Source organism: Actinia tenebrosa, unplaced genomic scaffold (assembly GCF_029948245.1).
Source record: "Actinia tenebrosa isolate PJP-AT-01 unplaced genomic scaffold, QUT_ActTen_1.0 PGA_scaffold0__85_contigs__length_37466705, whole genome shotgun sequence".
In the NCBI taxonomy this organism is placed as follows: Eukaryota; Metazoa; Cnidaria; class Anthozoa; order Actiniaria; family Actiniidae; genus Actinia; species Actinia tenebrosa.
Genome location: NW_028292569.1, coordinates 32,103,043 through 32,127,447, shown reverse-complemented (window position 1 = coordinate 32,127,447; position 24,405 = coordinate 32,103,043). Strand labels below are relative to the sequence as shown.

At 41.8% G+C, this 24,405-nt stretch overlaps 1 protein-coding gene across 2 annotated transcripts; it reads left to right on the top strand.

Annotated features, from left to right (window-relative positions):
- LOC148914102 (uncharacterized) lies at positions 1 to 22,739 on the top strand. 2 transcript variants are annotated; one of them, XM_089040995.1, is made up of 6 exons: positions 1 to 91; positions 18,441 to 18,806; positions 20,299 to 20,340; positions 21,427 to 21,468; positions 22,319 to 22,416; positions 22,551 to 22,739. In XM_089040995.1, the coding sequence occupies exons 1-5, from the start codon at positions 22 to 24 to the stop codon at positions 22,414 to 22,416; spliced, it is 618 nt and encodes a 205-aa protein (XP_088897121.1). In that variant the 5' UTR covers positions 1 to 21; the 3' UTR covers positions 22,551 to 22,739. The 2 variants fall into 2 exon arrangements, with proteins under 2 accessions (XP_088897121.1, XP_088897123.1); XM_089040997.1 differs by lacking the exon at positions 22,319 to 22,416.
- The last annotated feature ends 1,666 nt before the right edge of the window (positions 22,740 to 24,405 follow it).

Below are 24,405 nucleotides of genomic sequence, written 5' to 3'. Positions count from 1 at the left end.
TTAAGCATAACATTGAACGCGATGGCGTCTTTAAGATCTCAGCATCTTTTCATCTTGTTGCTTTTAACTTTTTTTGAAATCGTTAAGCAAGGTAAAAAATGTCTTTGATTTTCAATATTAGTAGTATAGGGAATGGGGGTTCCAGCGCAATCTCAACACGGGCAAGACCCGTGTCAAAAATCCACCTACGGAAACAACCCACTCCAAGTGTGGTTGGGGGCAACAGCGCAAATATGTTAGTCTATATATGGAGTGCGAAGATTGTAAAGAGTTTGTTTATGATTTCTGTGTAAAGTGCTTGAAACCCAAGTTTGTACCTACTAAACCAAATAAGTATATTTGTTGTGACAAGAAAATGCAAATAGAAGACGACACGTCAGCACAGTGTTACGAATGTGGTAAGAATATTCGTAATGCCGTACCAAATGCTACCAAAGAGCAATATTACGCCAATGGAGGTCGTAAGAAGGCCCCATACAAAAGAATAAAATACTTCCGAGACTGGATGAGTCATATCCAAGGTTTACATCCGATATATTTAAGCGACGAAGTAAGGAAGAAAATCATAGACCATTTAGAAGAGCCAACCCCACAAAGTCTACGGAAAACGTTGAAAAAATTAAAGCTAGGGAAATATTACAAAGCTATTCCCTATCTTTTGTCTGAAATTACCGGTAAGTCTATTCCCGAGGTTTCTGATATGACAAAAGCCGAGTGGATGTTTTGTCGGCTGAATAAGGATATTCCTTATTATCCTGATGTAATTTACGAAATATTTTACAAAATAGACCCCAACCACCCCCTGTTAGGATGGATTCCGAGAAAATAAAAATGCAAAACTGGCGTTTATTTTGCCAGAAACCCCACTGGGGAATGCATCGCGCAGAACACCAAGCTATCCCCAGTGGGGTTTTTTGCATTTTGGGCTTACGGGGCTTATTTCATCCCGCGCCAGAGGCCCTCTAGTACGTACACATATATCTTTCTTACGACCCACCAGAGGGTGAACTCCGGACAGCGTCCCGAGACACCCCCTGACTTTTCCAACTTTTCCTCACGAAACCCCCCATCGCGGGGTTGAATCGCACTTTCTACCCCTCCCCCCACGGTTGCTGTGAGTGTGGGGAGGCTTTTTTTTTTCACTCACAGCAACCGGTCCAAATGCGTCTACAGCGAGGCTCGAACTCGGGACTTTAGGCCTCCCCAGCTCCAAAGTCCCACGATCACGAGCGAACGCCAGACACATCTGGACGCTTATGTATGTGAAAATTATTATATTTAATCTGCATAATTTCTAGACTGACGTTCGATATGTAAATAGAATCCCGTCACGCTCTTTTCGAAGCAGATGTTTACTGAGCAAGCTTTCTTTGAAGCTCTTCTTTCGCTTCTTGATAGATCTTTTTGCGAGATTCCTCGGAAAGATCTCTTACGACTGTTTTTTTATTCCTTATGTCAGTCTTTAATTTCTCGTACTTTTCCTCTTCGGCTAAGATAAGCGAGAATTCTACGTCGTCTATCTTTCTGTCACGCAAAGCCTTTGAGACAAGGTCAGTGATCGTATTTACTTTAGCCCTTGACAGAGCTATTGTCGTGTCGTGTTTTGATATTTTGCTTGACAACTGTTTCATAATGCCCGTAGCAACAGCCGAAATAATACCACAGGCTGCCCCAACGCTGGCCAAAGGAACGCCAACGACTATTCCGGGTCCAGTAAGCGAAGTAGCAACGCCGGAGCCCGTTAACACAACAGATATGGACCCTGAAGTTATCGAAATCTTATGTAGCGTACTCCGGGCTCTGACGTACTTTTTTCTAACTTTTTCATAGTGTTTTGTCTGCCCTTCCAAGTAAGCCAGGATTAAGTTCGCTTTATTCAGACGAAAGTTTTCAGCGTTTAATTCGTTAGGTTCCTTAGGAAGTTCAGGATAAAGTGGAGGCGCTGATGGTATAACATCCATTATATATACTAATGTACGACGCTTTTGGGAATGATATTGAGGAGCAGCCACATCACGACAACCGGGATTACTGGAATTGGAGAGCATTTAGGAAGATGTTTCCACATGCAGACCCCAGTAAGTTCGAAAGAAGACCCGATGGTATTTACTATAACGGCTCTAGGATGTACAGCAACGAGGATTTGAAGCCTACGCTGGTTAATCAAATAGACGATCAACTGAAGCATTCGCCAATGCATAAGCCAACGCCAGCGCCAACGCATGTTGAACCCAGTTGGTCAAAGGAATTATTGCTTGGTACCAGTACTTATCCGATACCCGCAGTTTCATTTGATAAACACCCAAGCTTGGACCTAACGCTGAACATGCGGATTTCTAACAAGCATTCCTTTCCGTTAAAGGTGCGGGATATCTTCAAAGACGTACCCATTATTCATACCACCGCTAAGGAATCTCATGAATGGTTAAGTGGTCCTAACATGCGTTATTGGCCGCAGCAACTAAACTTTGCAGTTTGGTGTGCCACTAGCGGCTGTGGTGTAAGCGCAAGCTTGATGAAGAATTCAATATTTATGTTTCATTTTCACTTCACGGTTAGAAGAATACTGCATGAAATGGGTGTTATTGCGCTGCCGGGAGATGCCACGTTTTATCCAAGAGATAATAAATACCGCGTGCCGGCTTATGACAGACTTTGTAAGGAGTTTGACGTTGTAGGGAAGGATTTTAGATGCACTACCGGTGCTAACAATGGTTTGGGACATATTTGGGCTTATTGGGGGATTGGTGGGCATGTGCTAAGTGATAAGGAAGTTCATGCGTTGAATCTACGATGGAACACTGGGTATCACAAAGAAACTCACGACAGTAGCACCTTCTTTGAACCAAACGCTAAGACCACTAAGGAAGTTAGAGACGGACCTTTGTTCAAAGACGAGGGCGGTAAGTATGCAGGGGCTAATCCACTGATTATCAAAATTACCAACGACGAGCAAACAAAGCAATATCTTAATTTCATACCCCCAGAAGGTAAAGGACTAACCAAAGCCGGCCTTGCCCGTTTAAACCGCAGCATAGAAGCTTACGTGTATTCTATCCTTGGAGCTCAGGTAAACACCCGATCCAGCATAATCGGAAATACTGGCGCCGCAGAAGAAACGCGAGCCGAAGCCTTGATCTTATTTGAAAGTTCAATCTTGGAGGGCGACATTAGCAAGGGCGTACAGCGTTACCAACTAGCCATACAAAATTCTAAGGCGAGGTTGGACTATGCAGTAGCCCCGGGTTGTTGGTTAATGCCTAGTAATTTATCTATAAATACTGGTTCTGTAGTAGGATACAACAACAAACTGCAGCGAGCTACTAAGGATATGAAGTTTGGGGTGAACGACGTGAACTCTGACACTCTTAGGAACATTCCTCACTTCGTAGAGAAGCCAAAAAAGTCACACGCAGAAAAACCCGAACTAAAGAAGAAGCCCCAAAAGAAGGTCCTACCTGCGATACCTGAGGAATATGACCATAACTTATTAAAAGCCGGTCTAGCAGCTGCAAGCATTGGTCTGAGCTATTATATATGGCGATGAACAACCCCTACGTAACTGGAGTAGATTGCGTTTATACGACTTACACAGGCGAGAAAAAATACACTCAGAGCTCTTGAGTTGATGTCACGGGCATGTCCGTGAATTTGAACTACTCAGGAAAGAAGTTAATCCTTTGTAGTATTTGCATTGGTACAAGCAGTCACGCCAACGTCGGCTTTAGGTTCCTGGATGAGAATGGCGTACTGCAGCCTATGCGCGCGAAGACAAACAACAGGGAGCCTGTGCATTTTTCCACAGAGCCGCCAACGAATAGCGCTGAGAATCTATCGGTTTGGACTTTCCACATGGTGGCCGATTGCCATGGGAAGGTAAAGCTGCAAATACGCGTAGACGACACCGGAAGCGTTTGCATGAATAGCACGGAGGATCAAAGGAATAAGGATTATAACCACATGACCATAAGCACTTTGACGGTAATAAGTCTCTAGAAGGGAATTTATTCCCTGAAATATATGAATCCGCATCGAAAGGAAACCCATTATGCTCACTACTTAGAGGAAAAAATATATGCAGATCCCGGTTGGTTTGATACTGGGATATGGGTCGAAGTTGGGGGCATTGCGTTAATTGTTCTTACTATTGAGATTGATACGGGGGTGGCCGCAAACGTAGGGTTTAGGTTGGTTGATGAGAATGATGAGCCTTTATTTCCTTATAGAACTTCGACTAATAATCGGAGGGTTGCTCATTTCTCGGCGCAGCCATTTACGTTTAGCGGTGAGGCACTTTATCCGACTACGTTTCATATGGTGGTCAATTGTAAGCATGCTAAGTTACAAATTTACCCCGATGGCGGCAGTAGCGATGGAACAAAAAATGGTAGGGCCACCATAAATGGCACAACGTCGATTTCTACTGGCATTGACGATGCAGCTTGGAGTCATAAGCCCATTAGCACCATGAGTGTGTTGCCGCTAGTTCCGCATTATCAAGGCGGTGCGAATACTATCTTTACTTATCCCCAGTCGAGGACGCCTCGGGCGCCCGACGACGATAAGCCACCAGTAATACATAAGGATAAGATCAACCCCTCATCTTCTTCAGGAGTACCACTCCAATAGCGACAACCAAGATCCAAATGTTGTTGCCCACGAACTTCAACAGTTCACCGCCGGCCCTAAGCGCCAAGGAAACAACCGAACCCAGCAGCCCAGGAAGACCGGCTGCCATCTTTTTTCCCAAGTCCGTCAGTCCCTTACCTAATTTCTTTACGCCCGCGCCCGTAGCCTTAAGCGCGTTAAGGATTACCCCTACTACGCTCGAAATAGCGACCGCGAATGCCAGCGGAAGACCATACTTCACCAGAGCTCTTTTTACCTTTTCCTTGGTGGTAAGCCCCAATTCTCTTTCCAGGTTTTCCTTTTGCGCCTGTAATTCCGCAACTCTTACCTGAAGGGCTTCTACTTCCCTTCGGGCTGCCTCCCTCTCCTCTTCGGGGCGCGCCTGGTCATCGATTATTTCCTGCTGCCGCTCTATTTGCCTCTCCAGGTCTTCGATGGCCTGATCTCTTTGCCGGATTTGCTCCTCTTTAGTGTTAATTTCAGCAACCAACCGCCGCCGTTCCTCTAAAGAGTCGGTTATGGTAATATGCAAGTTTTTAGCTTCCTCTTTTGTCAGGTCTAACTCCTGTAAGGTGAGGTCTAGAGACCTTTGGGCTTGGTCTCTATCGCGTAGGGCATTGTCTCTTTGTCCTCTAATTTCTATTATTCTTTGGTTTTTGTCATCAACTTCTCTCTTTTGAGCATCGAGAAGTAGTTGGTTTTGTTTCATGTATTCTGCCTCCCTTTCTTCCAACGTTTCTTGCAGCTCCTCGGCGCGTTTTTCTAGTGCGACCCTTTCATTCAGGGCTCCCAACCTTTCCAACGCACTTCGGGTAGCCACTTGAAAGCCTCTTAATCTTGCCACGTTAACCTTGACCGAGCCATTTTCGTCAAAGAGGACTTGTGGTTTGGTCCAACGGTTCTTGTCGGGATATCTCATGTCTTGAACGCTTATGAGGACTTTGTTTCCGCGTTCTGTGAGCCTTACGTCGTCGACCTCGAAGTGGGAATAGCGCTGCGTTAGCTCTTGCGTTGCCCGCTCTACGGTTTCCCGCGCGGTTGCCTGAGGCTGCTCTATGTTTTGAAGTTCCAAGAACTCAGGGACGGACTTGCCGCGGTTTCTTGACTGCCACATACGATTTAAGGTGGCCTTAAAGCTTTTCCACCTACCGCCGTACGTGTCTTCTAAGGCCATGTCGAAGATTAGGGGGTCGGTTTCCGCGCCTTTAGTCCATGCGTCGTATTCTTCGTCGTTAATGTCTACTTGGCCTTCTTCGGTGGTGGGGTCAAAATCCGTTCCTTCTACTTCCATTATATATGATAAGCTCAAAGTTAAACCCCAACATATTACCTAAGCAGGTTGGCGGACTGAAAGCAGAACGTACCTTTCACCGGGTTACCTTTACCCCCAGCAGCGCAAAGCCAGGAGAAACGCTGTATGTAGGCGTACCCCGCCTAACGGATAACCTAGTGTTGGTTCCTGGCACCCTAGCGCTAAGGTTTGACCTAGCGGTGCAGCCAGATACCGCAGACGCGCGTCATGTCGTCAATAACGCAGGCAGGAACATCGTCTCAAAGATGCGGGTGAAGTTCGCCGGGGAATCCCTCTTGGACTTAAACAGGTACGATCTGTATACCACGTACAAAGACTTATGGTTGACTGCATTCGACCGCGCGCAAAGGATAGAGCAGGGAATCGCAAGCGAAGCCATACGCAAGGTAAGAAGCGGCACCGACAGCGCCTCAGGAGAAGACGAAATAAAGACTGCTTATGGTACTAAATATGTTATTCCATTAGATTTCGAAGTTATCACGAACCACGGTGCATACTACCCAAGGCAGCTAAGCGAGCTGCAGTTCGAAGTAACCCTAGCAGACACTACGAACATCCTGCAGGGAAAGGACGTAAGTTCATCAGCCGTGGATCCTTATTTCATCAAGAACTTGGAGCTGCAGTACGAGACGGTACACAGCGAAGAGCTGGCTCGTAGCGCTGGCATGGAATACAGCGCTGGGAAGGCTTTCCTTTACGATCACGTCGTGATGTACAAGACCTTTAGCTTCACGAACAACGTCGAAGAGGTCATCAACCAAAGCATTAACCTACCCAGACGCAGCCTTACAGGGGTAATGTTACTGTTTGCAAAAACATACACGGCAGGATTGCGTGACTCTGAGGCGTTCTTTAATCCTAACATCACTAACGTAGGCGTTAGCATTAACGGAGTGCCTAATAAGGTTTACTCACAAGGGATAAAGCCCGCGGATATGTACCGGGAAGTCGCGCGTAAGTTTGGCGACCAAATTGACCCAAAGAAATTCTTTGAGGATAAGTACGCGCTGTGGATCGACATGCGCACGACGAACGACGAAGACCTACATGGACAGGGATTGCGGCTGGTAAATACCCAGGACGGCATTACGTTGGAGATCAAGCGCACCAAACATGCCAGCGACACTACTAAGATCAACGCGTATATCTTCGTCGTGTCTGACGCGCAACTGAGCGTAGAAATGAATCAGCTAAAGAGCGTTGCGTATTAAAATATTCCTTACGTATATAATGCTTCGCGTATTTCAAAACAACGAAACCAAACTGCAATGCATAGTGCAAGGCAACGAACTGTACTTCAAAGCAAAGGAGGTGGCTGTGGCGTTGGGCTACGTTAACTCTAGGGACGCAGCTAGAGCACACGTCTCAGAGGAAAACAAGGTAACTTTAAGGCGCCTAAAGGGTGTCAATCTGACCGACACCCTTAATGCGCAGCCGCATTCCGTTTACGTAACAGAAATGGGTCTTTACGAGTTAATATTTGGATCTGAAAAGTCCGCAGCCAAGGAGTTCAGAAAATGGGTGTTAGGTGACGTTCTCCCTACGCTAAGGAAAACAGGTAAATATGAATTAGAACAACGGTTCGACGGTCCAAACAAGTTAATATTCAAAATAGAAAATGAGTTCGATTTGCATAAAAAGCTCGTAGATTACATGCGTAGGTTTCACCCGCAGATGCTAGTTGCACCAGGTCTAGGGGAATTGCAGGATTCCAGTTATAAGCGTATTACTTGCTGGCAGAAAGGTTATCAAGCAGGTCAACCAGATCTGTTGATTTTGAATGCTCATAAAGAATACAACGGGTTCTGTTTGGAGTTGAAGACACCCAAAGGTAATGGTGTCCTATCGGAAAAACAAAAAGACATCATTGGTCGTTATGAGGAAAACGGATATTTAACGATGGTAAGCAACGATTATGACTTACTCTGTAGGGAAATAGATGAATATGCTGCTGGAATTCGCATACCTTGTCCTTGGTGTGTGAAGGCCTTCAAATCACAAGATACCTTACGAACGCACCAAAGAATATTTCATAGGTATAATGATCCTTAAACAAACACACTGGCGCGATCTAATTCAAGGAATTTCATACAGAATAAAAAATTATGTCGTGTTCGAAGACATTAACCGTTTAAGGTTGGTCTTAGAACGCGACCGTCAGGAATATAGCCTTTGGGCACCTGACTGTGTGAGGTATGTGCTGCAAGGCGAAGAATACACCCACATACGTACCTATGGTAAAGTAAACGGTCGATGGAAGTTTGACATCGAACGTAAAGTAGAGGCTAATCCATTGTGTGATTAGAAGTCGTCTTCGTGGGCTGTTAGATACTGATCTGCTAAGTCAGCCCTTATTTTTTCGGTTATCGTGTAGCTGGATATCGTAATTAAGGCTCCTCCTATGAACGCTGCAAGGTGAATCATTATATATCACCCATATTCCAGCCTTTTCGTACAGCAAGGTAATGGTCTAAGGGCCTGGGTCCATTGTACAGGCAACACCAAATATGTTGTCCGCTGCGTTGACAGCCACAGTCCTCGCAGATGGAGTCCCAGTGTTCCCTGTCCTCCCATCTCACGCCCTCGACGTCGTCAAAGCATACGAAGGTCTGGTCTATTTCCTTCTTACGTCGCGTTAGCGCCCGGGAGGTTTCAAGGGGGCAACAGCGTTCGGCTAAGTCTCCGTGGGTTTCACAGACGACATCTTCGAGGTGGTAACGACGACAACGGTATTTATGCCAATTCTCCTCAAAGAAGGGTTCATCACAGCGTCGACAGCAGTTCTTAAGGCAGACTCTGTTCTCGCGATGATATCGTAGGGCCTGTACAGCGGACAGTTCCTTACCGCAGTCACCGCAAAGGGTACTTACGGTCTTCTGACAGACTTTCTTGGAAAGATGGTATTGCAGTCGCTGCTTACTGCTGAAAGATTTATTACATTGCATGCACTCCATTATACATACCTTTATTTTTTATTGTTATTTTGTTAAACCCTGCAAGTGGGTTTTAGGATAGGGTCTATTATTTCTTGTTGTTTTGTTAAATGCCTGCGAGAAGGTCTTAACAAAATAACAATAATTATTAAGACTCTTTTGAAACCTCTTATCTTACTTTAACAAATTATCAATAAATAAAAGACCATATTTGAAACCACCTTGCAGATCCTCTTTGTAGGTGTCAGCTAAGGTTCGCTGTGCTTTAGGATCTGCGGGGCACCAATGCCCAATAAAGGATCCTTCGGGGAATACCTTATTACAATGAAGGCAGGTGTATTTTTTACACGGTTTGGGTATCGGTGTTTTTGGAGGGATTATGCAGTCGGCAGGTAGTTCACACGTAATACAGTCCATATATCTATGGAGGGTATCGTATGAAATCCTTGATGGACTCCTTAGCCCAGCCCGCCATTGTCAAAAGCGCGCCAAACCGTTCTGCACGCTTCAGACCGCACATTTCATCGTACAATTCCTGCACGCGCTCTTTTAACCGGTCTATCTCTTCCCTTTGCATTTCTATGGTGTCTCTTTTATCCTTTGCGTCAGCGGTAATCCTTCTTACTGCTTCCACTGGGTCCATTGTATATATAATGGATCCGAATCACATACCTTGTAACGCTCTGATAGTAGGACCCACCGGCTGTGGAAAGACCCAATTCGTCGTGGAGCAGCTATTAGGGCCCTTTAGATACCGCTTCGACTACATAGTGCTGCTTTGTCCCACCTACGTGAATAACCGCACCTGGACGGGTATAGGAGTGAAAGATGGCGACTTCTTCGTAGATATTTTAGACCCTAACGAGTTATCCAGTCATTTGAAGTTCTGGCACAAGCAATTCCCTAAAGATACACAGACTTTACTCATACTGGATGACATTGCCTGTGGGGACGACGTAAAAAAGCGCACCTCCGAATTAGTGAAGCTCGCCTTCAGCGGCAGGCATGACAATATCAGCGTTTGGTTACTCTCGCAGCAGCTTACCAGCGTCTCTAAACCCTTCAGGGAAAACATAGGCTCTCTCGTAGTATTTTATACTCCGAGCAAGTCTGACCTGGAAACCATTTTAAGCGACTACGGCGGTGAGATAAGCAAGGAACAGCTGCACGAATACATGCGGCATTTAAAAACGCACCAACATTCCAAGATGATCTTCTCTTTGAGGTTTCCGTATGACGTTAACATATATGGACATTGAGCAGCTCATAGATGAAGTCCCCACACAGTTAGATGAAAGTAACCTCAAGGAACAACTTAACATTCTTGTGTCTTCTGGGAAGTGTAAAGAAATGATAGGTAAGGAACTTACCCATGAGCAGGTTAATAAGCTGTCAGAAGAGGAGGTTAAGAAGTTCCATAAGAGGTACGAGGCTGCCCTTGCAAGTAAGACCACGGACGCCGTAGCAGACTCCGCTATCCGACTTGCCACTAAATTGCTTGGACTTGCGCTGCCCATAGACGACGTGGAGCAACTGCGGAAGGACATTAGCGAGGACTATGTCATATCCCAAGAACTTAAGATAACCTGTGGGTGGTTGTCTTTGAAGTGCGGTAAGTTAATTGCAGTCGCCTCTGCGGCTTTGCACGTAGCTCAGCATGTCGACTTGAAGGAGGTACTAGGTTCCTTCGGAACATCTTGGAAGGACTTCAAGAAGGACAGAGAAGTCGAAAAGGTCTTCCAGGCGGCACTTGCTGAGGTACCTAGTCAAGTACCTGCAAGTGACTTGTCAAGTACTTAGTCAAGTCATTCGCGGGAATTACCCAGGTCGCCTCAAGTACCTAGTTAAGTACTTATCAATTCCTTCAAGTCCTTAGATATAAATGAGTGAACCAGAGTCGAAGGCGGAGCAGCCTCAAGAGGAGCAACGAATCACCAAGGCTAAATCTCCAGGCAGAGTTGCTGCCGGAAAGAAGCTCGCGGAGATGAACAGGAAGAACAAAGCCAAAAAAGAAGAAAAGGTGGAGGAAAGAGAAGAGGAATCCTTCATTAATCCCGGCTACGTCATCGGCGCGATAGGAATTGCTATAGCAGCAGGCAGCCTCTACTTACAATGGCGGGTAGCAAAGTAAGGGGTGAAATTGGAGCCAGCGCATTACACGCCTACGGAGCCGCCCGCGAGAAGGAGCAAAATCCCTGAAATGGAGTAATAACCTTCTCGCTTTGTAATATAATGTCAACCGCGTTGTTGAAAACTGTTGAAGAAGCAGCTATCATTACTTCTATTGTTGCGGGTATTGGTTGGGTAGGTAAGAAAGTGCTCAAAGAAGACTTTACTGAAGACCCAAGCAAGAGCTTCGCTAATTTTGCTAAGATGACCGCTGCCGTTGGCGGGGCTATCATGGTAAAGGATTACCTACGGAAGGAAAAGTACCTACCTAATGTATAATGGTTAGCTTAGTCGCAGGTGGAGTCATTGCAGCTTTAGCATTTACAGGGGCTAATTATGGTGGTCAATATTTGGATAGATTAGTTAGAGGCGACAAAAGCGGTGCCGCCGAAAGAAAGAGACACGACTTAGCGCTGGAGAAATATCAAAGGGACGTTGCAGCTTGGAATGAAAAAAGACAAGCTTACAGGGATTGGTTGGATAAGGACTACCAAGACAAAATGCAGGCAGACAAGAACTTCGAAAACACAGACTACGCCTTCAAACTTTATGCGCAAGCACACCCCGACTTTAGAATGAAAAAGCCTCAGTTCAAGAATTACTACCAGCCTTCTAAGAAACAAAAAGACAATGAATTGGTCTTTGTAGGAGTCGCAGGGCTGGCCGGAGGCGTGGCTTTGGCGTATCTGCTCTGAGCTGCGCTCAGATCACTAGAAGGGGACTTGTCCCCTGTAATATATGATCGTCTTTTTGGAAAGCGACAAGAATGACTTTACCACGTATTTGAATCCTCCCATCAAAGCCTGTAAGGTTCGGTTGGTTAGTTGCTCTTTATACAATTCTTGGTATAATTTAATTAATGGCTTTGTCATCGGAACTTCCGGTACCAAACCAAAAATACCAGATTCCCATTACACCCCCATAACACTGGCTAAGGAGCTAGCAAAGCATGGATATACTCTTACCACAGGATTGCCCCATGAAATGACATTTAAGAAAAATAATGGGAGCGCTAATTTAAAGGACAGTTCATTGGTAGAACTCCTGGGCCTTACTAGTACCACGATAAATAGCGGCAGTACATATGACGTAAAATGGAAAGTCGCATCCTCTTACGAAGTCTATTGCGACTTGGTCCATAGTTACAACAATGGAGAAAAGTCTTCTCTCATGTCTAAGTTTCTGCCCAAAGGTAATCCATTTGACCCAGTGGAATACACTCCCATTTCTTTGAGCTATGACTTGTCTAATTTGGTAGAAAGCATAAACATCACCATTAAAGTGGACGGAAAGACGGTGGATTTTAACGGACGTAAGATCAATCTTGTTTTGGAATTCATATAATGGGCCGCGTAGAGGACAAACGTAAAAGGATTTACTATGGGCCGGAAGGCTATTGGAGAGGAGCGTCAGCTATCAAGAAACTCGCGACCGCGGCCAGGGTATCAGACGAAACGGCTAAGAACTGGTTGAAAAAACAAACCCTCTGGCAGGTTTATCTCCCCGTGCCTAAGTACATTCCCAGGCCCAGCTTCACCGTAAATACCCCCAATGAAGTTCATCAGGCGGATTTGCTTTTCTTGCCGCACGATAAGGTGAGAAAGAAGACCTATAGGTACGCTTTGACCGTAGTCGATATCGCAAGCAGATACAAGGACGCCGAACCTATAACCAGCAAGGATTCTGGGGAAGTCGCAGAAGCCCTAGGTAGGGTTTATAAGCGCGTCTTGAAATGGCCTAAGCTGCTGCAAGTGGATGCGGGGACGGAGTTTATGGGTGTGGTTACCAAGACCCTGAAAGACCACGACACTAAGATTAGAAGAGCTAAAGCAGAGTACCACAGGGGTCAAAGCATTGTCGAAAGATTCAATAAGACCCTGGCCGAGCGTCTCTTTGGATACCAGTATTGGAAAGAGCTGGAAGATCCCTCCAAACGCAATAGGGAATGGACTCAGAGGCTCCCCCAGGTCGTCGCAGCTTCGAACGACGAGGCGGCCAGGGCTACGGGAATGAAACCCAGGGATGCCATAAAAAAGAAACACGTGGAACACAAGTCCTTCATCAGAAGTTCGAGGGCGGTCTTCCCCCATGAAAAGAAATTAGGTAATGTCACGGTTCGATATCTCTATGAGCCGGGTGAATTAGAAGGAGGATCCAAAAGAGCTACGGATCCTAATTGGTCTTTGGAAACTTACCAGATCCGAAGTGCGATAGCTAAGAAGGGTCAGCCCATCTTGTATTATCTTCATGATGGTCCCACGCGTGGGTTCGTCAAAGAAGAACTGCTTATCGTGTGATGTCCGAATGCTATCGTATGCACTCCGTCATCACACATCCATCGCTTACCGTCAAATGCAGACAGTGACACCTTCTCCTGCGTGACGTTATGTATCTGATGACCATAGCTGCGCAGGCTGTTCATCTTATGCCGCTGTTCCTTGCGTGTTCGTAATACGTTGAGGTAGGACTCGTGCGTAATGTCCTTCTTAACCACATACTTTTTTACGCCTTTAGCTTTCTTTTCTACGCCGTCTAACTTTAGCACGCTGTACATCTTTGGTTTCAGACCCACGTATTCCACGATGGGTTTTCCTAACATTTCGTCTTTCATCTTCCCAATTACCTTCTTATTCTTCGCAGAGTAAAGGAAGTGCTCCTTCGGGTAACCGCTGGTGTCGTACTCGTCTATGTCGGGGAGGCAGTCTTTGTAAACGTCTTCCGTTTGCACTTCTAGAATTAGGGAGTCGGTGTCTGTGTACAGGAGGCGACAGCGGTCTCCGTACTTTGGCTTAAGCTTATCGTAGTAGAACTCGTACATAAGCAGCTTCGATAGATCCAGCACCGTAAAGCCTGTGTAAACGGGCTTGTTTAGTAAGAGGTTTGCCCTTTTCATGTGAATCACGTAGAAGTTCAGCATTTCTACGTATCTAACGAAGCCTGGCTGTGACACGTATGCTTCTGCTTCCTCTTTGGTGCTGACTATTTTTACGCTTACGCGCTTGCGGATGTTCTCCATTGTCTTTCCGAACACGCTGTTGTTCATCAGTTTGAAGAGGTTTTTCTCGAAGTCATTTTTCGCTGCGGTACGCTTTTGCGTGTTAAAGTCAATGTAGGGGCGCATCCAGGGTTCCTGCGTGAATTTTAGGACTCTGTGGATCTTCTCTACGCGCATTCCGTGTCGCACGTAGAACTGCAGGTTGCGGTAATGTACCACATACTTCTTCTTATCCATCAGGTTCATAGTTAGTTTCCTGTACGGTTTGTAACCAGGACACATTTGCTTTTGCAGCGGACTTAGCTGCTTAAATGGTATCTCTATCGCTTCTGGTGCTAAGGGGAACTCATTGTGTTCGTCGTGCAGGCGCTCTGGGTACTCCAGATCCACTTCTAAGACGTAACCCTTGTCTTCCTCCTTTCCTACCTGCATGTAGAAGTCTATCGGCTTCACTGGATCCCATTCGAAGTCTCTCACAGGTAGGTACTGTGACATTGCCCAACCATAAAGGTTATTCGCATCCAGGTAGTAAATGTATGTGGTTGGTTTCTCTGGGTCGTGCTCTACTAAGGGGTTGTTTGCGCGGGCGTAACGTCGGCTGGGTCCGCATACGCCGCCACGAATACCGTCTTCCATAAACCGATACATGTCGTACTCCGTTAGGAGATCCAACTGCGCATTTGTCTTCTTTAACAAAGCACTCCAGCTGAGCCCAGGAGCCGTGTAGAAATTAGCGGGATCCAATCCGTAATATTCCATAGCCATCTTTCTGAAGCTTTGGAAAACATCTGCGAGCAGCACTACGTTAGACCTTAGGTAGATGTCGTGGTAGTCACCCATGTTCTCACAGGAGTACTTTTCCCACACGTCTAACGCATGCTGGTACTCCTCATCCTTTATACCAGACTCGTTTAGGGTGCTGTAGAAGCGATCTTTGGGTGGTAGGGGTTCTTTGAATCGATCCCAGGAGTCCATGTATTCGTATGGGTAGACTCCTTTCCTTTCCGCGCCGTATTGACTGGAAATGGGAAAGTTGGTGTTATACTTTACGAGGTTTGCTAAGGAGTCCGCCATAAACTGCTGCGAATCTAAGAACTTTAGCTTACCCACAGTTACGGACATGTAGCGCTCTTTGTTGTTGGGTATGCATTTGACGTCGGAGCCGTCTGTTCCTTGTAGTAGCAAATGGGAGTCGTAACCGCGGAGGTTGTGAAAGAATACCGGAATCTCCATGTCTGGATTTACTTTGAAGTTTATATTGCATTTCCAATGAGCCGCTCCTCTGTATTTACCCGTGATGTGGCAGTGATCCCTAACCTTATCCACATAGAAATCCTCAACAAATGCTTTGTGGCAGTGAATGCAGTGCGTGGAGGGCTTTCCCGGCTTCTCACCTTTCTTAGCATACTTCCCGCATTTAAAATGAGCTTCTCCTAGATACTTTCCATCTTCATCCCACGCTTTCTTGGCTCGTCTTCCAAACTGAAGAAGCGTATGTTGACAAATGTGGCATTTTTTTGCCTTGTTAAAAGCCTCCTGGTTCTCTTTGGTAAATTCCATCTTCTTTGGACGTCTTAATTGTTCTCTAATCTCTCCCTCCTCTTCTCGCAATGCTTCTAGAAACTCATTAGCTGCGTTCTTACCTCGGTAAATCACAGGAGGGTTTGCTTTACCGTCTGATCTGACTACTATGTAACCAAAGGAGCAGATCTCGTGTAATCCTACCTTATTCGTGGCGCCTCGTTTCTGCTCTTCCTTAGTTATCAACGCTTCGAAGTCTGCATATATCACGTAAGGCACTTGCATCTGCTTTTGATGGTCTGCGTATGAAAGCTCTTTGTTGGTGGGCATCTGGATCCGTTGCGCCACTTCTTCGACTCCGCGGCAGATCTCATCGTGTTTCTTTAGGGTATTTAAGGATGTAAATGACAGCAAGCAGCAGTCACAGAAGTACTTTTTGCCTTTGTGCTTAGTATGTCTGTAGAATAGTCTGCTAATGTGTTTAACCCATGAGTAGTGTCCGCCGTGGTAGAATAAATGTACGCGCTCTCCTTTACTTTTTGACAGAACTAACGGTACTATCGTCTGCTCTCTGACTCCGTAAACGTTAATTGCTAGATCGTTTATTTCCTCAAATATGGGGATGTCTATCAACTGCATGGGAAATTCCACACCATCCCACTCTAAATCATCTGTGGGATACTTACTTGTCCTACAGGGATCCTTCTCTGCTGGATACAGTGCAGACCTGATTGCCCACATAAAGCATCGATTGTCTTCATTCTTCACGTTTACAATAGCCTTCTTCCTTTCTACCCACGTTGGTAGCGGTACGTAACTCCCCCCTCGTATGGGTACGTACCTGGCTATACTTATCTCTATTCCTTCAACCTCCTCTACTGTCCAACCCGATCCTTCTTTCGTGTAGTTAGACAGCGACTCCATTATTGCTTCTAAGGCTTCACTGAGTGACCTATCCAGATTCGTGGATTCTAATATCACTAACGACTTTGATCGCAACATTGCTGTCGTCATTACCTCGTCTTTTGACAAACTTACTTCTACCATTATGCTCGCTTTCAGGGCTCCTAATTCTTCTATACCTTTTCGGAGAGTCCTTTTAACCTTCCTTTCTGACTGACGCCAAAACTGTCTAACGTCAATCTCACCGTTACCGGGTATTGACACCGTGCTGAAGTTGCTTTGGGATTCCATCTATATAATAGGAAATATTTTATACCTAATACCAAGCACTTTTTAGGTCGTCGTAGTCGTACTCACAGTCCTGACAATGCCAAAACAATTTAACCTTAGTCTCAAACTTCTTACCACATCCACAATCATAACTGCTCATACACTTCGTCTTCATTTTCAAATGCTTTTTCAAATCCGCTTCTTTCTTAAAAGTTCTCTTACATTCTTCGCACTCCATATATAGACTAACATATTTGCGCTGTTGCCCCCAACCACACTTGGAGTGGGTTGTTTCCGTAGGTGGATTTTTGACGCGGGTCTTACCCCGTGTTGAGATTGCGCTGGAACCCCCATTCCCTATACTACTATATTTGATATCCAAATGATCTGCAAAACGAATGCTCTGATATGAGTAGTTGACTGATTGGAGCATTTATAACCAATCGAGTGCAGCCCTCTTTGATTCTTGCTATAAAATCATTTCAGTTGTAACTGGACAATATGACAAGCAAATTGCCCGTAATCGTAAGTAGTACACAATGCAGTTTGGGTGGCATCAATACCCTTATTCGGCTACAAAAAAAACGTACCAATTCAAGATTATATATTTTTGGCTTTGCGCAAAAGCAGTTTCAGTTAAGCCCTGTTTTGGATTGCATCTTTCATCGTCCAAAAGCTCTTCACACCTTAAATATTCTCTTCGCACTAGATTTCAAAATGGATAGAAATATATAAAAATGCTTGTTGGAAACACGGAAGGTCTATAAATGATGCAAGAAAGATCTTCTCTACTTTGTTTTAGCTTTACTTAGGATGTAGACTTTGAATTGTGGCCTTCCAGACCTTCCATGTGTAAAAAGTAAATCAAATACAGTCTATTTACTTCTTTTATGTCTTTTTTTGTCCTATGACTAAATATAAAAATTGTGGTAGTAAGGTAATGTACACAGACCCAGTAAAATTCAGCAGTAGATGCATTCGACATTTTGGATTTAGAGCCAAATTGTAGTTGAATGAAATGTGCTCCTTCTAATTCTTTTACCACATAAGAAATGGTCTATGTTTTTGTTTATATTTTACAGGACATGTATACATTTTCTTACTTGGTTTTCATTTCTGCATTGTGTATTCGAAATGACATGCGAAACAGAAAAAAATGATGCCGCCATCAGTTTATTTTTTCACTTTTTACTTCAATCACACCTTGAAGCTGAACTAGTACTCATATAAATTTGAAAAATATGTGAATTGATCTTAATATCTGAATTTCTGTTCTTGGTCTCTCTCTTTTCACGTCAATCCTCCCTGTTAAGCCTTTATTTCTTCTCCTTTTCGTTCCTTTTCAGTTTTTAAAACATTTTGTTATGTCCAGATTTTTTAAAAGCTAGAAGAAATATCATAGGTTTCCGTGGCTCATCTGGTGTTCTTCAAACATCTTTGGAAGTGTTTAGATCAGTTTAAAATAGAAAAGTGTTATCAAATAGTTTTATTCGGCTACTAGTATAGTAGGTGTTTGATTGCAATAAGGCTAGTTGTGTGCCTACATTACAAGATTTATCATGTTCTTAAATTTGCTACTTTGTTTATTTTATAAAATCTACACATTTTCTTCATGTAGTAAAGTTATTAATGCAGACAGTAGCTCATTGTTACCATATAATAGTAAAGATATATCAATGCCTTATACTTTTCTGTATTCTTGACAAAGAAAACTCCATAGATAGTCCATCAGATATCGAAGGTTCCATTGGAGAAGATGCCTTCTTTATGTGGAATGCTACGGAACAAAACGAAATCCTTTATGTCAGCTGGGGAATAAGAAAGGGCAACATCCCTGATCCTCTGTTTATCAGTGTTAATGGATATCATAGAAGGGTGACCAAAAACACAGATATTGGCGACACATTGAAAAGAAGAGTAGAATTTCTTGAAAACTTGACAGTGGGTCGTGCTTGGTTTGTGTTGAAGAACCTGACTGTGAATGACACTAATGAATACATTGCAAGCATCAGTGTCAAAGTACCTAATGTTCTACCATATTATGTGCGCCTAAGCGTTACAGTGAAGGGAAAAGGTAAGCCATGCACTTTTATGGGAGTAACATAACTCATTTTTTTTCATATTAAAAACGTCTGATTTCTAAACGTTTATCTACAGACCGCCTCTCTTCGGAAAATAATACAATGCATATATATATATATATATATATACACACTCGATTGCAGAAAGGTTGTAGTATACATTTACACAAATACCTAATTTATTCAGTATATTTAATGAAATGCGAAACAGAAAACTCGCTTTATTTATTATTTGTTTCATTTAATGAACGTCAAAATAGTATATTCTCGTGTTTTACATCCTACACATTATATTTCAATTGGTTTTGAGGGTTAAAACTCTCAAATTGCAATATGCATCTCATTAGGTATTTGTATGAATGTATAAATGTATACTACCACGTTTCTGCAATCGAGTGTATATATATATGTAATACATTTGTTGTGACGCGTGATGGTCCGGTTGAGTGTTGTGTTGGATAAGACTGTTGTTCGGTGGTGGACAAGACTAATTTATTATACAAAAATGCTGTCGTGGAAAGTACTGCTTTTTTTTCATTTGCAAATCATACCTTAAATGACACTTCAAAACGTAACCCATTCTGGAATTTACGTCATCTTATTTGCATATTGATATTTCAAATGCTTATTTCTCTGAAAAGAGAAGGCCACATACAAAAATACTGCAACCATACTACTACAATAATCACATATATGTGATTTTGAAAATAAAATATATAATATAAAATATAAAATATATATACACTTTAAGCTTGAGCTTGAAGCGCGCGCTCGTAAGGCGAATTTCGCTTTTGATCAAAGAAAATCGGTCATCATTTTTTATTTCTTTTACGTATGTTAAATTCTTTAAAATCGCGATACAATCTTTAAAATCGGCGTTGGAAGAAAATATGTTCGGTATTGGGCAGTCGCGAACTCTCCACTAGCCGTCAATGTTTCGTGCTATTATCGTCTCAAATCGTAATTAGTTTATAATATTCATTTCAGTACTACATGCATACGAATTTTGAAATACCTATAGTTGTCTTGTTTAGAATGTTCTATTTCTAAATGATTAATTCTTAATATTGTCATCTTATATATATATATCATTTTAATGGACATTTTTCATCTTAGTCTTCACTCTGCACCTTTATAATATTTTACTTTTCTTTATTCCAGATAAATAGTGAAAAATAATGATTTTGCATCAGTTCCTTAATTTTGTTAGTATTGCATAAATAATTTAACAATAGCTTGTTAAACCTCTTTTGGCAGGCGGGAGTCTGTTGCGGCTATACGGTGGAAAGGGGAGAGAGAGAGAGAGAGAGAGAGAGAGAGAGAGAGAGAGAGAGAGAGAGAGAGAGAGAGAGAGAGAGAGCTAATTATCACCAAATTACGTCGCATGTCAATGATATCACTCGCCTGTGTATAAGGAATCCATAGTCTGAATGAACGTATATTATTATTGTGTACCTTATTGTATTTCTTTTATTATTGCTATAGGAGCACCGACAACTAAAACAACTACAAATTCGAACATTACAAGTAAGTCCACTAATAAGTAATCATGTTATATTAATATATAGTAGCATTTGAATGTATAACGTTTAACTCATATGAATATAACATTTTTTAAATACCAGACTTTATCCACACATTCATAAAATTCCCTTATGTTTACTCTTCTGTATTCCTGACATCATGGTTTCCTTAAATATTGTATTTGCATCATTTCCTTGATTTTGTTAGTATTGTTTAAGGAATGGTTCACGCTTTTCAACCAATCAGATCACGCGGATTTACTTGACTATATTATAAATTAAAATAATTACCAGTAGATACAAACTCGAACATTGCAAATAAGTTTACTAATAAGTAATCATGTTATTGACGATTTGCTTTGTAGATAAACAAACAAAAAAAATTCAATAATTGTTAACAGTCATTCATTCATGAGTGACAAGCTCAATATTACGTACAGTTCGATCACACGTTTTATTTGAGTGGAGATAATTTTACCATAACGAGGTAGCTTTGGTAGTAGGAAATAATTGTATATGATTTTTGAAAGATTTATTGAAAACTCAAAATTTGAATTCACTTTGACAGAAATGAATGAGAAAATGAAAGTTTGTCTGCTGCTAGCTATGTAAATGAGCTAAGATGAGATAACTATTGGTGTAGAATGTTATACGTAAACTGAAGGTTTAGAGTTTAGATCAGTTAATTTGTTTTGTTTTTTACTTTTTCATTTTATCTTTGAATACCAAACAAGGTTTTTTCAACATTGTCTGATCAGTGTTCAGCAAAATAAGTGGGTTTTTACCCTCTGGTTATCCCCCAAAGACGCAAGGGATTATGGGGATGTGAAAGTCGAGAATAGTGGAAAAATAGTGTTTTCGCATCAGTTCCTTAATTTTGTTAGTATTGCATAAATAATTCAACAATATCTTGTTAAAAATGTTTGGCAGGCTTGAGTCAGTCGCGGCTATTCGGTAGAAAAGAGCTAATTATCACCAAAGTACCTCGCATGTCAATGATATCACTGGCCTGTGGATAAGGAATCCATAGTCTGAATGAAAGCATATTATTATTGTGTACCTTATTGTATTTCTTTTATTATTGCTATAGGAGCACCGACAAATAAAACAACTACAAGTTCGAACATTACAAGTAAGTCCACTAATAAGTAATCATGTTATATTAATATTTAGTAGCATTTGAATTTATAATGTTAAACTTATATAAATGAATACAGCCATATGCAAAAATTATGGCCGTTTGCAATATATATACAAATATATCAAAAGTATATCAGACAGGGCGGGATGTCTTTCTTGATATTTATTTCAGAGAGCCCTAGTGAGACAGGGCGGGATGTCTTTCTTGATATTTATTTCAGAGAGCCCTAGTGATAGACAACTCGAAATAAATATCAGGGATGATATCCCATAATTTTTGATATATTTTTGATATACTTGTATATATATTAGAAGCGGCCATAGTTTTTGCAAAAGGCTGTATCTATATATATACTCGATTGCAGAAACGTTGTAGTATACTAGTATACATTCATACAAATGTCTAATTTATTCAGTATATTTAATTATATCCAAAACAGAAAAATCGCTTTATTTATTGTTTGTTTCATTCAATGACTGTCAAATTATTTTTTTAAATGTCTATTAGATCGTACAGATTATAAATCAGTTGGTTGGTTTGTTTATTGTTTCTTTTTACGTTCGATTTGTCTTGTTTTTGCGTTTTGCTGAAACACTCGAATGCGGCTCATCTTGATTTTAGCCTTCCTTGTCTGACATTCCCGTCGACACAGATATTTAACAGCATGTTCATGGACCTGAAACACCGTAGTAAATAAAGAGAAAATAGAGGGGAGGGGGATGCTGAAGAGCTCTTTTGTTTAAAAAAAACTATTGTTTTTCTTCATAAGGGAACTCAAACTTATTTTATATTTGTACTCTATTTAACTTTTGATTAACCGAAATATTTCTCTTTTAATAAGCACCACCAGAACCAAACTCGTCGAACATACAAAGGCACATTAAGGGTTACCTAATATTAATGGATATTGCACTGGTGTTGAGGCACTTTTCAATTTAGGTAAAGGTCGAACTTAATATTTAAAATAATACTTATCGATCTTTATTACAACTTGAATTCGACTATATTCATTTATTACTACCTAAAAATTTTTGCAAGCTTTAAAACTGGTTTTCTTTACTTTTATTTTCCAGGGATTTTGTTCTCAACGAGAGAGTCAAAATCGTTGATAGGACGAAACTAGTCCCTAAACTGAGAGTATATGGACCGCGTAGCACTAATGAAATAGCCAAAGATATAGAAGATATAACTAGCTAAAAACTAGTGTGAGCTGCGTCGGTGTTTCTAATGAAACAGTAATGATGAAAAGGTAAATTATACACCGTGAAAAAGATGAAAAAACTTACTGACGTTTCGGACGCTATAGTCCTTCGACGAAGGACTAGCGTCCGAAACGTCAGTAAGTTTTTTCATCTTTTTCACGGTGTATAATTTACCTTTTCATCATTACTGTTTCAAAGATATAGAAGTAAGTTATAGTGCTTGGGAACGAGGTTATTCCGGGCGAAAGCCCTTGGAATTAAATTCGGAAATTAATTTTTCCGAATTTAATTCCAAGGGCTTTCGTCCTGAATAACCTCGTTCCCAAGCACTATAACTTACTTCTATATCTTTGACTAGTCCCTAAACTGCAATTTTGTTGTTGTTAGTGCTTGGGGATTATAGAAATCACCACAGGTTGTGTATAAGCATTGAAGGATTACTGTAGATCTTAAAAGGGGCTGAACAGAATTACTTTGCGATGGCTTTAGCAGTAATTAAAACTTTGTTATGCGTGCTTTGAGGTAATGGATACAAAAAACATGTTTAGAGCACTTGATATATATTAACCTATACATTAAACCTGGGTGGATGTTGCAATAGACCCCTCATGTAGTTTCAAACCAAAACTACCACAATTCTTTTTAAAAGCTCTTTTCAGATTGTTAAAAATGTTAAAAAATATAGAAATATTAAAAGATAAGAAATAAACCAAAGTACAAATCCGAATCCGAAATGAAAAATGAAACCATAAGCAAAGCAACGTGGAAATAAAAAACGCACGCGCATACCTCGTTCCGTTGATATGAAAAGCTGGGAGCTCATGAGGTTGAGCGAGAGAGAAGGAAGCTTAGGAACGCAAGGCGTAGCTGAGCGTTTCTCTTGCTTTTCACAGTACAGAGACATAACAATAGGTTTTGTATAGCTTTTGTAAAATATGTGCGGGAGCGTGTTACTTTCCTTTGATATAAACACGGTGTCAAGCTAATCATCGCGCGCGTTCAAATATTTTATAATACAATTTACATTTGAAAGAGTCATTCTAAGTCATTCATAAAATAAATATACAAAAGAATGCATTATATATATTTTCTGAATACATTACATCAACTTAGTAATATGCATCAATATCCAATCTATAATATAAATTGACAAATAAAACATTTTCGTCTATTTCTGATTAGGCCGGGAACAACTCGGTTAGATTCGAAAGTAGATGAGGATTTCTTTTCTTCTTACTTTCTACCTTTTTTTTTTTTATTTTTACACCATTTTTGGTTTTCATTTCTAGTGTTGACTGAGGAAATATAAAAAGAAAATGACCTCTCCCTATGAAAACGTCGTTATAATTACAAACCGGCTTGTGAAAAACCATAACTTTGCAGTGCGATTCACTGTGTACGATTGGAAATAAAGTATGAGGTATTTTTACGTCGAAGCTATTGCATTTCTGATTTCATTAGTAACTCTTTCAAAAGGTAATCCTACGCAATTTAGGTCGTTCTGTTTAAATTTGGCTAATTTTATTTGTTTCATGCGGATTATATGAATACACGATATTCAACAGGTATTTAATGGTTCACTCGAGAACCTCCAAGTAATCTCTACGTGTCCGTTGGAGGTACAGCGAGACTTACGATAACAGAAATAGAACTGCAAAGTTTGATCCATATTCACCAGAGTGGGCTCTGTATAATACAACTGGAGGAAGAATAGTTATAGGCGTCG